Source organism: Bicyclus anynana, chromosome 9 (assembly GCF_947172395.1).
Source record: "Bicyclus anynana chromosome 9, ilBicAnyn1.1, whole genome shotgun sequence".
In the NCBI taxonomy this organism is placed as follows: domain Eukaryota; kingdom Metazoa; phylum Arthropoda; class Insecta; order Lepidoptera; family Nymphalidae; genus Bicyclus; species Bicyclus anynana.
Genome location: NC_069091.1, coordinates 11,457,947 through 11,472,971, shown reverse-complemented (window position 1 = coordinate 11,472,971; position 15,025 = coordinate 11,457,947). Strand labels below are relative to the sequence as shown.

The window sequence follows — 15,025 nt, the reverse complement described above, 5'->3', positions numbered from 1 at the left end:
CTACACCTGGCCTGGAACTATGTCTGACCTGTGCTTATGCGACAGTTCGGATTGATACATAAAAAACGAAAATTTTCGGGATATTTGTAAAATAAATAAGGTTCGAAAATTTCAAAAAGAATTAATTTTTTAATTAAATAAGAATTAAGTATACGATTTTTCATTAGATTACTCTAATGAAAATCGTATACTTTTAGGTTCCTTATATTCACTGTTATATTTTTCGAGAAGTATAAAAATATAAACGCACGGCCCTGTATCTCCAAAACTAGTCATCGCAGATACACTGTTACTTCTACAAAATTGATCTACTGTTAGCATACTTTTAATATAATAAAACATTTGTCAAATGCCCAATTCTATAAGTATTGTGTTTTGTCATCAGGCTAGAAGCCAACATGGGTGCCAAGCAGAGCAAGCGCTCGGTGGACATCAGCGGCAAGGAGGCCGAGAGCGCGGGCGAGGTGGCGGCGGGCGCGGGCGGCGAGGGCCGCGTCGAGCAGCTCGCCGACGCCGACGCGCTCAAGCCGCAGCTCAACGGCGACGCGCACATCCACGAGACATCGGTGAGTCCGCCGCTGCAGTTCATCTATCCTCAAGATTATAACTGTATTGCAACAGAACAGCCGAACGCAGAGCTTCCTACTTTTAGGAAGTCTGTTAAAAACAAATCTTAGTAGCCGCCGTAGTTCTTGTTTGACTCTGACGTGCTTAAGCCGCTGCTCAACGGCGACGCGCACATCCACGAGACATCGGTGAGTTCGCCGCTGCAGCTCATTTGCCCTTCAGATTAAAACTGCATTGAAACAAAACAGACGAACGCAGAGACTTACTCGGAAGTCAAATCTTACTAGCCACCGTGATTCTAATTCCCGTTAGAATTTAAGGATAAAATATAGGCTATGCTACTCGTTGATAATGAAACTTTCCATTGGTGAAAGAATTATTGATATCAGTGCTTTAGACGGGAAAGCGTAACAAATCAACAAACTTATGTAAGCATTTATCATATTAGTTAAAATAAATGATGTGGTGTGCCCAGGTCGTCTTAGAATGGATCACTTCATTGTTTTAATAATTTCTTGATTGTTTAAATTATTATTAATGTTCTTGTTTTAATAATGTCCATCTTAGAATTGTTAATGTTCCTTAGTCTAGCTAAATACATATAAACCGATTTAAATGCATACATGTTTCTTTTGTTCTTTGTTGAAAAACCTTAAAGGAATGTTTAAGGTTGTATGGGAATTGTCACTTGGACAATGTTAGATGGTAGGAAGTATGTTGCGACATAAAAGAGTACAAAATAAAAAAACATACATACAGCCGAACGTAGAACCTCCTCCTTTTTGGAAGTCGGTTAAAAAGGGCGGGTAACCCTGTGTTCTGTCATCCACTTGGGATTGCAACTACCTTGATACTTGATAATTATTAATGATGATGATGTGTTATAAATAATAAATAAATAAATTTTTATTACGTTTTACACCATAGAATTAAAAAATAATCTAGAAGAGTAAGTCAGATTAGTAACAATTATTTATCTTAAAACTATGTTAGTATTGTTAGTGAACCTAAAAATATAAATGTATATTAATCTACTTACAAATATGGCCTGTGGCCATCGCTACCCAACGTGCCACTATTGGGCAGCTCAGCCTCTCCTGTATTGACCCCAGGATGCTGTTGTGGCTATTTCGAAGACGCCGTAGGAGTAAAGCTGCCTTCTTACGCATAATAGCATGGAAACCAGTCAGGGCCTCGAAGAACATGCAGAAAATAATATTATTATAAATAATCTAATTAAACTATAAATAATAATAATTTGTAGCTCTATAATGACTTATCTTTGTGATAATGACAGTAAATATAGTGTTGCCACATTGTGAGTTCATTAATTCCATTTTTTATTAACTTCTATTCTTTTTCTTTTGTGTCGCACTATACGCAATATGTTTTACATACTACAAAAAAAAAGCTTGTAACAAATGTCCATAAATCACTGTGCGCTGTGATAGCATAGTTCACGTCATTCAAAATGTTTTATAGATGTAAAACATTTGACACCGATAAAACTAAATCTGGTTTTGTTACATCGTCTACAAATACAAATCTTTATTAGTTAAACACACTAGTTTTTACAAATATCATTGTTGAGACCTTCTTTTGGGAATGATGGTGCCTGTGACAAAGCCTAACTCTTCCATAGCCAACATAACATTTGTGTGTATGATTGTATGTTTTCGTGTGTGTGTGTTTGAGTTTCCCACTCTGGGATGAATTTTTTCTTAGAAGAAGGAAAAGCTCAGTATTTTACAGTTTGACCAGGGATTTGAACATATAGCCTAACCATTATACCAATTATAGCCTCAATAGCTCAACGCTAAAGAGGCCGGCCTCGTGACTGAGATATCAAAAAAAATCAAAATCAAAAATTCATTTATTTCAAGTAGGCTCAGTATACAAGCACTTTTGATACGTCAGTTAACTATTTGTAAAGATTCTACCACCGGTTCGGAAGGCAGATTCTGCTGAGAAGAAACCGGCAAGAAACTCAACAGTTGCTCTTTTTTAAAAAAAAAATATTGTCGTACCCACTATTAACAGTCTTTACAGACTACGGCCAGAAATGGGAATATTTGTCATGTTTAAAAAATATACATAGGGCAAATGTTCTTTAAAAAAAATGAGGCAGATGTCAATTAATAGACCAAAGAACATCTGAATAAAGTTTCGACCATTTTTTTATTGTATGGGAATATATGAGGGTAGTTAAACACTACTAAATTGGAAATTGTATAGTTCAATAAAGCACCCGCATACGAATGTCACGCTCGCCCGTCAGACTTATTGTTGCTTAATTTGTTATCATGTCTAAAAATAGCCACGATAAGGGGTCCTTTACATTTCATTTGAATGTTATATTTGTATTAGATAGTAGCAATAAGTACGGGAATGATTGTGTAGCTTCGTAATAAGGTTGCGGCGGTGTTGGAATGTTGTGATTTCCATTTAAGACTATGTTGAATGTTGACGAAGATATGTTAGACGCGTCATCGTATCCTGTCTGTTAAAGGGTCGAAAATAACTTAGAATTGACCGAGAAATATCAATTCCTATTAAATAAAGTCATTTTGCTGATTTATGTTTATTTTTAAGAAAGTAAATAAATGTCACGTGTTTCTAACAAAGAAGGAAACCCGCATACCTGAAAATTTTCGTAATTCTCTACGTCTGTGAAGTCTGCCAAACCGCATTGCGCATTGGGCCAACTTGGTGGACTATTAGCCTCTCATTCTGAGAGTAGACTCAAGTTCAAAGTGAGCCGAATATGGGTCGTTAATGATGTTTATTTTTAAATTGATATTAAATAATGTAAAAATTTAACTCAAAACAGATACATTAATATACTAACATAGAAAAAAGTAATTTAAAACTGTTACCCTTATTAAATGTAAAACTTGTTTAATGTAAAAACGTAAGGTATTAATAATAAAGGCTTTGAATTGAATCGAATGTAAAAAGTTATACCTTACTTTATCTGGCAAACTACATATCTTACTTAGGAATTCGAAAACCTTGCGAAGTAGGTATATAGGAGTACTCAGCGTCCTGTCACTAATAAAGTAATGATATCTCTGTTTACTTTTATTGGTTTATAACGCAAAAAACCCCATATAACGAATGAATACAATAATGACAGTTCATGGTAACTAGTCTTAATAACTAATATTGTTTGATATTAGGAAAAAGAAAAAGAATTAGACAGCGGCACGCCAGAGAATGAAAAAGATGCCACCACAGAAAAGGAAGCAAAAGAACAGGAAGATGAAAAAGACAAAGAATCCTCCATCATAACTAACGGAGACAGCGAGCAGAAGGCAGACAACGAAGAGTCCACACCATCGCCAGAGGACACCAAAAAACCCAAGAAAGAAAAGGTAATTGCTTATGTCAACATTATGTGTAAGCTATCTCGTATTTATAAGTGTCGCCGCACACGGGCCACACGCGACAGCCACAAACGCCGCTACAAGGAGCAAGAAGGGGCCACAAAAGTAGTTGAAGCGCGCTACAGATACTTGTGGCCGGTGGTCGAAACTCTTGTGGTCGGTAGCTGCTACTTTTTTACCCATACCATGCAGTATCATAATCGCGCGAGTGGCGGCGTTTTGTATCGGCGTTTAGTGGCCGGTGCGGGCCACAAGAAGCGAACATTGACGATTGTAGCGTGTAGCGGCCACCGGCGTCAACCGTGTGCGGCGAGTCCATATAAAATGTATGAAAACTACAGGAAATATACTTAGGTAGCGGCGTTTTGTGGTTGTGGCCTGTGGCCCGTGTGCGAGAGCCCTAAGTGTATCGATCCAAACAATTCCCAGTATTTATCGTAACACATTAAACAGTAGCTTAGTTTATTTAAGCACTTGTAATACCCCCATTTGAAGTCTCGCAGCAATTTGTTATAAAACAATTTTAGTGCAATTGGCAATTAAACAGTTTAAACGCAAAACGAAACTCGTTCTGCTTCACGGTTCAGTTTAACGTACGTTTTAAATGATTTTAATTTATGTCCAGCTCTTAGCACGTGCTTACTTACGTTTATACTCACATTAATGTTTGGAACTACTCGTATACGAGAGCCATACTCGATGTGCACTATCTACAAACAAACAAATACTCGTATACTAGAGCCATATTTAATGTGCACTATTTACAAACAAACAAATTAGAAATGAAGGTAGAAAACGCATGTCGTTTGACAACTTAAAATTATGTATTGTTTTTTATAAAATGTTCTAAACCTATTAATCAAATTGATTTTCATTAATTTAAGAATTAGTTAATGATAATAATTATTAGGCGTGAAATGACTAGCGATTTATACCCTCATTTTTAATTTGTTGTGGGTATAGTGCAGTTTACATCGGGTATTGCTTCAGTAAAGTTCTATGCTGTTATTGTCGGCGCGCCTCAGACTAATTATATAAGGACTAGTATGGTACCCAAATTCACGAACAAGATTGTTTGGTATTTTAAGAGGAAAACGAGCTTAGATTACGTATATCTTACAGTAGACTACAAGCATTTGTACATACTTCTACCTAGTTACTTTATTACTTGATGAATATTGTTTTATATTTTTGTTATGTGCAATAAAGAATATAATCTATCTAGAAGTTGTTGACCGTTTTTTACACCAAAGAACTACACAAATAGGTATTTTCACGGAACTCTTTAACCGACGAACACGGTTACCAATATGAAACATCGATTTTATAGTGACAGTTTTTATAATCGAATAAGATCGTTGATCATATACTTTGTCAGAAAAGTAACGTCTAGTGAGGCAGGTCCTTATGTAATTAGTCTGAGCGTATAGCGAACTGCAGTTGTCGACGCATGCATGCGTGCTGGTAGATTTATTGTAACCGCTTGCACGTACTGCACAGGTCAAGAAGAAATGGTCACTGAGGTCGATCAGTTTTAGTAGAAAGGACAAACCGAAACAGGAGAAAAAACCAAAGGAGGAAGAGCCCAAAACGAACGGAGAGCCGGAGAAACTGCCCGAGGAGGTGAGTACCGCTGGCTTCCTGTAGCTTGCGAATCTGTCGAGAATATTAACGCTCTTTCTATGCAGCCTAGAAAGTTGGCTTCACGACATTTGGTTTGTGTATACTCTGTGTTACTTTATGCGCTGATATTTAAATGAAATCTTGATGCGGTTTTTGTACGTACAATGTATAAAAATATATTTTTACTAGCGGACGCCCGCGAGTTCGTCCGCGTGGAATTCAGTTCTTCACAAATCCCGCGGGAACTTTATGTTTTTCCATAATGAAAAGTAGCCTATGTGGTAATCTAGGTTATTATCTACGTTTTCAATTTTAGCCAAATCGATACAGTAATTGCGGCGTTAAAAAGTAACAAACATCCATACAAACTTGCGAATCTGTCGAGAATATTAACGCTCTTTCTATGCAGCCTAGAAAGTTGGCTTCACGACATGTGTTTGTGTATACTCTATGTTACTTTATGCACTGATATTTAAATGAAATTTTGATGCGGTTTTTGTACGTACTATGTATAAAAAATATAGTTTTACTAGCGGACGCCCGCGACGTATTCAGTTTTTCACAAATCCCGCGGGAATCATAAGTTTTTCTAGGATGAAAAGTAGCCTATGTTTTAATCTAGGCTATTGTCTGTCTTCGTTTTAAATTTCAGCGAAATCGGTTCAGTAGTTGCGGCCTTAAAGTTAACATACATCCATAGAATATTTATATATTCTATCTGTTTATAGTCACCTTCAACTATCTGTTTAATTGATGAAAAGTGTTTATATCCTAGTACTTATGTTAAAAATTTATACTCGTATATTGCAAGTAGGTTGTCTAATAATCTCCTTGCCAAACTATTATTAACGGAGTTCTTGAGGCTTACTCGTAATTATTTATCATCCTATTTTTGATTTAGAACACTATTATTAGACAAATGGTTAAACGTCGTTTCTAATTAGGATCTACTTTATAAGGATTATTCTGGCTGGTAGGCTTTGACCGTGGCTAGTTACCACCCTACCGGCAAAGACGTACCGCCAAGCGATTTAGCGTTCCGGTACGATATCGTGTAGAAACCGAAAAGGGGGTGTGGGTTTTCATCCTCCAACAAGTTAGCCCGCTTCCATCTTAGATTGCGTCATCACTTACAATCAGGTGAGATTGTCGCCAAGGGCTAACTTGTAATTAAAAAAAACTCGACTTTATTACAAAGAACCGAATTCTGAAAGCTAAGACTATCGATTTACATTTTTAAGAAGTTTTTTTAGTTGTAATAAATTGTGTTATTATACATCGCGTACATCAACCTCGGCGAGCGTCAATCTTTTAAATTGCCTCCATCAAAAAAGGAAATGCACAGTGTAAGATGGTCTTTTACTAAATAACAGTAAAACATTTACGAGTACAGATGAGTTTATAAGATCATCATATCGGAACCACTGTTTACAAAAGCAAACCTAATATTTTTTGTATAGGGGATTGTAACGCAAAATTCGTGTAATTTTTCGTCTGCATTAAAAAGGGTTTAATGCTTGCGTCGAATGTTCACGTATAATTTTCTACGAAAAATAAGAATGCTTGCAATTATTTTAAAAATTGTTAACGTATGGAAAATTAAATTTAATGGAACAGTAAATGCAGTCAATACAATAGAACTTTTTCAGCTGTAGGTATGCTGATGCTATGAAAGGTCATTCATCACGAAATCTCGAAAAACGCTTGGCATACTAAGCTGAAATTTGGCAGGGAGGTAGTTTACAGTTAGACGGTATCCACTAAGAACGGATTTTTTGGGCGGACGAAGACACGGGCGTCCGCTAGTTTATGAATATAAGCTTTTAGAGATTACACGAAAAGAAGCGTCTGAAATCAGTGAAAGGTCTATGTAACGTGCATTAACGTACAGCCATGGTACAGCAATGAGTTGCAATAATCGCGTTATAATCAATAAACTTTCTACTTCGTACCACATCTTATTCGTATTCCGTCAGCGGGCTCGTCACAATGCGCCGTACGTTCGCTGCGCCCTCGCGCCGACCATCCATTATTGTGTAGCGACTTGGCCCACTTTCGTGCCGCTAACTCTGTTTATACTTCATACTTAGCACCAACGACATTTTATACTATAGACATGTTCGTGTCTACAAAATCACCGCTGAAAGTGTTCCGAAATTAGCTACTCCAACACAATTTTGTGTTTTATTCCATTTATATTTATGTACTAGCTGACGCCGCTCGGTTTCAGCCGCGTGGTTCCCGTTCCTATATGAATATGGGGATAATATAGCCTATAGCCTTCTTCTATAAATGGGCATCTAACACTGAAAGAATTTTTCAAATCGGACCAGCAGTTCCTGAGAATAGCACGTCCAAACAAACAAACAAACTCTTCAGCTTTATATTGTTAGTATAGATATACATTTTTCACAGTTCCGGAACACACATTTCGACATTGTTTACAATATTATTAGGTATTATTTGTTTAAATAACTTTCATTGTTTATTATGCGACTCTATGAAATTGAGACAATTAGCCGCTTTTGTACGCCTCAGTTTTGATGCGCTAGTGACATATCTCTATTATAAAATCTTTGCTTTAGTACACTGATGCTATACTACACTAGCTTGTAGTGTTGCTAATACTTTGTTAGTGTTCGGTTACTATAACTAGGCTCACTGTAAAAATTGTTTTGTGTCGTCTCCATGAATCATCTTTGATGAAATTCTATCTACGAGTATCTTCTCAGATTCGAATTTGCGACCATTTCTTACGTTTTATGACTGCCCATATTTGGCTCACTGTTGAACACGAGTCTCCTCTCAGAATGAGATGGGTCAGGCTAATAGTCAACCACGCTGACCCTTTGCGGATTGGCAGACTTCACACACGTAGAGAGTTAAAAAAATAGTTTTCCTTCGTCGTTTCAGACAAGTGATATTTGTAAGTAAGTGACTTGAGGACCTTATCAACATTAACAATGGTTTTCTACCAGTTTATCTTATAGATACGAAAAAGTAACTTAAAGTAAGAAATTGAAAATACAATCAATATTAATCCAGTTGCGAGGTGTAATTAACAAAGATTTCCAAAAACCGTTGTTTTTGGAATTGGCATCTCCAAAATCAGCATCACAATACCAAATTAGATTCTCAAAATATCTCTTTGTACAGCTAAGCCTCGTCCCAGTTACTACCATTCTGTTAACATATGGCCGCAATTGGATCTTAAAATTGTTTGTTTAATTATCATTTGAGTCATCGACCCCGCTCGAGAAACTCGAAGGCGATGTGAAATCAACTGCTAACTTCGTTTTATAACTTGAAGGTGCCAAAGCGATCGTAAAAACTGACTGCTTTATTGAAAGCGCGGTAAAAAAAGGGTTGCTCTTTGATTCTGGCGTACCGAGTTGTTCCACTTTTGAATCCCATTAGGGTCCATACAAATAAAATGGACAAAGATTCATGGAAGAGAACGGATCTGTTTTCTTTTGCATAGTTTTAATAAACAATGTTTATTTGAAGAGTCTCTTCTTAAGGAAATATATAAAAACTAGCGGACGCCCTCGACTCGATAGATTTTTCTATGTGTTAATCCAGGGTATTATCAATCTTCACTTTAAATTTCAGCCAAATCGGTTCAGTAGTTGCAGCGTTAAAGAGTAACAAACATCCAAACAAACATTCATACAAACTTTCGCGTTTATTATAAATATTAGAAAGATACAAACCCTTCAAAACAAAAAACAATTTTCAAAATCGGTCCACAAATGACAGAATTATCGCTGGACATGCATAAAAAAAACATACATACAGCCGAACGTAGAACCTCCTCCTTTTTGGAAGTCTGTTAAAAATCTGTCTTTTATACAGGTGATAATCACAAATGATTGACAAACTTTACTTTGATCTCCTCATTATTGATGTGATATTTGACTACGGTTTTATTTTTTTCATTGTCTCCCTGTAGAAATGTAAACAGCAGGGATATTCCCAACAAGTTTCAGTTATACATATGAAGATCTTGTAATTATAATAATAGGACGTAAATAAACATTGTTATATGAAATGTCTCATGTTTATGTAACCTTGCGGGTTGCGGCTGACCGGGTGGAAAACCACCGATTTCTATGACAAGAAACTATTGCGTCGCAGTGCATTGCACCCGAGGCGGATCGCTGTGAACAATGCGCATTATAATTCAAAGTGGTGCTATATCCGCGCTTACCAAACGTGCGCCGACATTGGCTCTTAGCTATGTGGCACGTCGATTCTCTTTCTACAAACGCTAACGATTCGAAAACTAACAAAATATATGGGAATGACAGATCTGGGTGACTAGTGGGAGTTTTCAATATTTTCATACTGTTACTATCACGTTGACGTAAACGCAAATTTATATGGAATTGAAACAGTTGTGCAGTAGTGACACTAGATGGCGCTGTTTCAATTCCTTAGAAATTCGCGTTTACGTTACGTGAAAGTAACAGTATCAAACTGCCACTAGGCCCTCTGATCGACAACTTGATCACGTGACCTGTCGATAGCAAATGTCATTCACATACATTTTTTGTTTTTCGAAGCGTTAGCGTTTGTAGAAAAAGAATCGCCATGCCACATGGCTACTGGCCATTGTCTGCCGACGGTATCGACGTATCGCGCCATTACCGGTGCTAACTCATTGATGACGAGCCATACCGAAACGCGACGATCGGAATCACAAATATGTTTTAATCACATTTTTTAAATGTTTCTTTGGATCGTTCTTAAATGGTTTTTATTGTAGACGTCTTTTCCTATCTGGTTTTGAACATTTTGAAGTTTAATTTTTATTATAAATATAGCTTACCGACATGTCCTGGTGAAAAGACAGGTCTGTCTGTAGTTACAAATGGTACGAATGTTGTAAAGATGAGCTGATATTGTAAATCAGAATTGCATTCCCCTTTACGTCACCCCTACACATTATTATTTACATTTGATTTAATACCCCTGATTTGGAAAGAACCCTAAAACCATTTCTAGCAGATACTATTGTAAACTGTCAAATATCTTAGCTGAAAACCCCCAAATAAGCGTAGCTTGTGTAATTTACCAGTACTATATTTGTAGAAGCTAGATTTTTTGCTAGTCAATCGCCATCCAATAGCAGACAGGACTTCCGATAAAACTGATCGTGTGTTGGTCGCTATGTGCATGACATCATTAACGTTGTAGGCACGTGGACTTGTTGGATAGTGAGTGGATAGCATAATACGGCTATGAAGATACAAGATTAAATCTATGTAGATACATTGTACAAAACACCAGAAGTTATCAAAATTCCTTACGTGGTATTCATGAGACACGTGGCATGCTGACCTCGAAGACTACAGAAAGACGTGAATAACTATTATAATTTATAATAAGGATTGTCTAAACATGGTCACCCGCATACATTACGTCCGCATTGTTTGAGAGAATATAGTCGGTGAAGGGTTAAACGAAATTATGACATCAAACATTAGGGTGCGGTACCGTCAATTGCCTGCACCAATCAACGGGTAGATCGGGTATTCTTATTTTTCCCACGCATTCGCTGAGCTATGATAGTACTAGTTGATAGTATAGTTATTAACTTGTTAGTTCTATTTTAATTAAATACATAGAGGTGTAATTTTCTAAAACACATTGTGCTATAAGTAGATATGTACATATGTACATGTCGTATGTTTATACGACCAGTTGGACATGTAACTTAAACATGTGATTTTAGTCAAATTTTGCAAATGAAGTGTAAAACAGCGGAGATTACCCCCCCTATAGCCTCACAAACTCTTTACTATATTAGTATAGATTATAAAGAGGTTAAGTTAATAAAGGTTAATCTCTGGATCTACGGAACCGATTTTGAAAATACTTTTAACACTAAAAAGCCACGTTATTTGTGTGTGTTATAGGCTATATTCTATCTATTTATTCTCACGGGAACGGGAACGGGAACTACGCGGGCGAAACCGCGAGGCGTCGGCTAGTAATTAACAAGCCCCAAAAAGCTACATCACATGTTGTATACTGCTGATGTATCCGTGTATGCCGGTCCCGCCACGTGTTGACGTGTGCTCGTTAGCGCGTCTCCCACCATGAGCTTGAACGCTCAAACAATAACCCATTTTCGTTCCGCTGAACTTTGCAAACTAATATTAGTTAGTTTGCAAAGTTCAGCGGATCCTGAATAACAGAATACATAATCTTAATATATAAATGCGAAAGGTCATTCATCACTAAATCTCGAAAACCGCTTGACGTACAAAGTTGAAAATTGGCAGGGAGGTAGTTTATAGTTAGTAGACGTCCGCTAAGAACAGATTTTGCGAAAAGGCAGGATTCTGGAGGTCAGAGGGACGGACGAAGTCGCGGGCATCTGCTAGTGGTTGTATATTACAAAATCAATATATTACAGAACAGTATTATTAAAACTAAACGCGATTATATTGTCCTGTGTTTCTAAAAGCTACTAAATTTCTTTGAAACCGCATCAGAACTAGTTAAGGTTTTAAAATACCAGTTAAATACTTGGTAGATTAGCTGAGCAAATACAAAACCTTTTGTAGCTTAGTTAAGCTTATGATATAACTTTAAAGTTTTGAAAGATTAGCTCTCGATCTCGACTCAAATCGAAACCGCATGGTCGTCCGAAGCAAATGGGTTCCTTGCTTTGCATTAAAACTTGTTTGCGTGCAAAATAAAATTAGCAGTCCGGGGCAGGTTTCCGAGGCCTGCAGGGCTATTCTGTAACGAGGTTTTGTTTATCTCGCAAGTGCTAGTTTCGTATTCACCTCTATCTTGACGACCTCCGTGGCACAGTTGTATACGCGGTGAATTTACAAGACGGAGGTCCTGGGTTCGATCCCATTGATCGATTGAGGTTTTCTTAATTGATCCAGATCTGGCTAGTGGAAGGCTTCGGCCGTAGCTAGTTAGACGTATCAAGCGATGTAGGTGCAATGTCGTGTAGAGAAGGAAAGGGGTGTGGACTTTCATCCTCCTCCTAACAAATTAGCCCGCTTCCATCTTAGATTGCATGCATCAATAATGCAGGTGAGATTGTAGTCAAGGGCTAACTTAAGAATTTTAAAAAAATCTGTCTCTGTCTAACACGACACTACAGAAAGAGAAAGACAGAGGTGAATTCGAAACTCGCACTTGCGAGTTTCACAAAACATCGTTACAGAATAGCCCTCCTGCAAGTGGGCGCGTAATCGAAGGCCGCTCCCGCGCGACTCGAGCAAAACCACTTCCCCTTTCCACTGACACTAACTTGGACTTTACCTTCTGTGTTTTATAATATTTAGTCTATACTAATATTATAAAGAGGTAAACTTTATGTTATTTTAGGGGGAAACCTCTGGATCTACTGAGCCTATTTTTAACATTCTTTTACCACCAAAAAGCTACTTTATTTGTGAGTGTCATAGGCTGTATTTTATCCCCGCACTCTCACGGGAACGGGAACTACGCAGGTGAATCCGCGAGGCTTCGGCTAGTTGGTTAATAAAGCTGTTATTTCACCAAGTATGCCAGCTTGAATTTTAGCCACTTATCATTAATCTAAACTCACGTCATTTCGTATTCTTTGTGATATCCAGTGCCTAAAGGTGGCGGACAAAAAAACATCAGCTTGGTATCTATAAACGGAACCAGTTTATATCGAGTTAGTGGTTATAGTAGACGGAGAGCCAGTGACAGCCAGACCTTCGTCATTTTATAAAAGCTGCAAGTTTGTTAGCTCATGCCTCTGCCCCTGCTATAGTCTATAGATGAGTACCGTAACCAACTATGGAGTTTTGACCGTAGTGGCTTTGGGATATCCAGACCCTTAACCACTTAAGTATAAAGTATATAATATATTTTTTTTTAATATTTTTATCGGCATAGTATGAGAAATGATATTATCCCCATTACCCAGACACTTAAGGCTTAATCGCAACCTTTCGCTAACCCTTGAAGTTTCAAATTAAATTGTGTGTGTTTTCGAAGGGTTGTCGCGAAGCTAACTGAATGGCGATTGGGAATATAATTTCTCATATTATGCCGAGGAAAATATAAATAAAATACACTTTATGCTTAGACGGTTGAGGGTCTCTGACTGAGAGACTCTGGATCTGGATCCTTAAAACCTCTTAAAGTCACTACGGACCAAATACCTTAATTGGCTACCGTACTTACTTGTGGTAGGAGCATGAGCTGATAAACTTTTAGCTTTTATGTGAATGGCGAAGGTCTGGGGTTATGGGCTCTTAGACTAACATTGTATATACGGTGTAGACAATGGCGTGCTTGTATTTGTAACAAATACATGTATCAAAACTCGCTACCGGCCCAAGTAACTCGAAGTGCTAAGAGTTCGTATTGCATGTTTACGGATTTGTCAGCGCCGGCCGTCCGCGCGGGCTCATCTGTCGTATTTTCATAATACGAACGTTGAATAGAGCTTTGACATAACAAGGAAGGATTCAGTTTCCTTTTGACGCGATCGCACCATTGTTGTCAGCGAACAATTTGATTGTGAACAGGCATTCCTGTGGAAAGGCGATGCATTAGGAAAATGGTTATTGTATTGCATGGAAAAATTATTCCTTGCTATGTGTATTATTACTCGCTACAGAATTCGAATGTATTTTGCTAATAGGAAACACTATTAAAGTACATTTTGCTTTTGTTATTATTGTAGCAATAGACATCTTCGTATACCTATGTAAATTAGCCGACGCCTCGCGATTTCACTCGCGTTAGTTTCCGTTCCCCCGAGAAAACGGGGATTAAATATAGCCTATGGCAATCACAAATAATGTGGCTTTCTCGTGGTAAAGGAATTTTCAAAATCTGATCATCCATCCAGAGATTACTCTCTACAATACCACAAACTTTACCTCTTTATAATATTAGTAATTAATATATTTCTCGTATATTATGTGAATTATTAAATCTGAAACATCAACACATTGATACATTGGCCTGCTTAATGTATTAAACTCAAGACGTGACCGTTGCACTGAAAAAACATACATACAGCCGAACGTAGAACTTCTTCCTTTTTGGAAATCGGTTAAAAATTACATAATATTGCGCTATTTATAGCCAGAATGACAATATGTCGATTTGCGTCAATAGTTATAATTACATGATTAAATACTCGTAATGACAAACGCCCGCGACTTCGTCTTTGAGAAAATCTGCAGCCCCGGATCTTCAACATTTTTTAAGTGGGGCAAAAACTGAGAAATGCCGCCCCCACCTACTTATATTATTTATACTTTTATCATCCTATGTAATTTCACTAATTGATTAATTTATATAATAACTTCACTAATTGATTGACATTTGGACATAACTTGAATATTTATGCCCTTCGTAAATAATGCATCCATCGCTGTTTTTTCTGCACGGATAAAAGAAAACAGGATCTTTTTCAGTATAAAATACTG

The 15,025-nt window shown here is 37.3% G+C and overlaps 1 protein-coding gene across 1 annotated transcript in view; it reads left to right on the top strand.

Moving 5' to 3' along the window:
• The window catches only part of LOC112043927 (A-kinase anchor protein 200), a 47,238-nt gene that overhangs the window by 9,506 nt on the left and 22,707 nt on the right, over window positions 1-15,025 (top strand). The window contains exons 2-4 of the mRNA XM_024079604.2: window positions 386-566; window positions 3,747-3,941; window positions 5,454-5,576. Of these exons, the coding sequence (XP_023935372.1) occupies window positions 399-566; window positions 3,747-3,941; window positions 5,454-5,576 (486 nt within the window). The 5' untranslated portion in view covers window positions 386-398. The remainder of the gene's footprint in view (window positions 1-385; window positions 567-3,746; window positions 3,942-5,453; window positions 5,577-15,025) is intronic.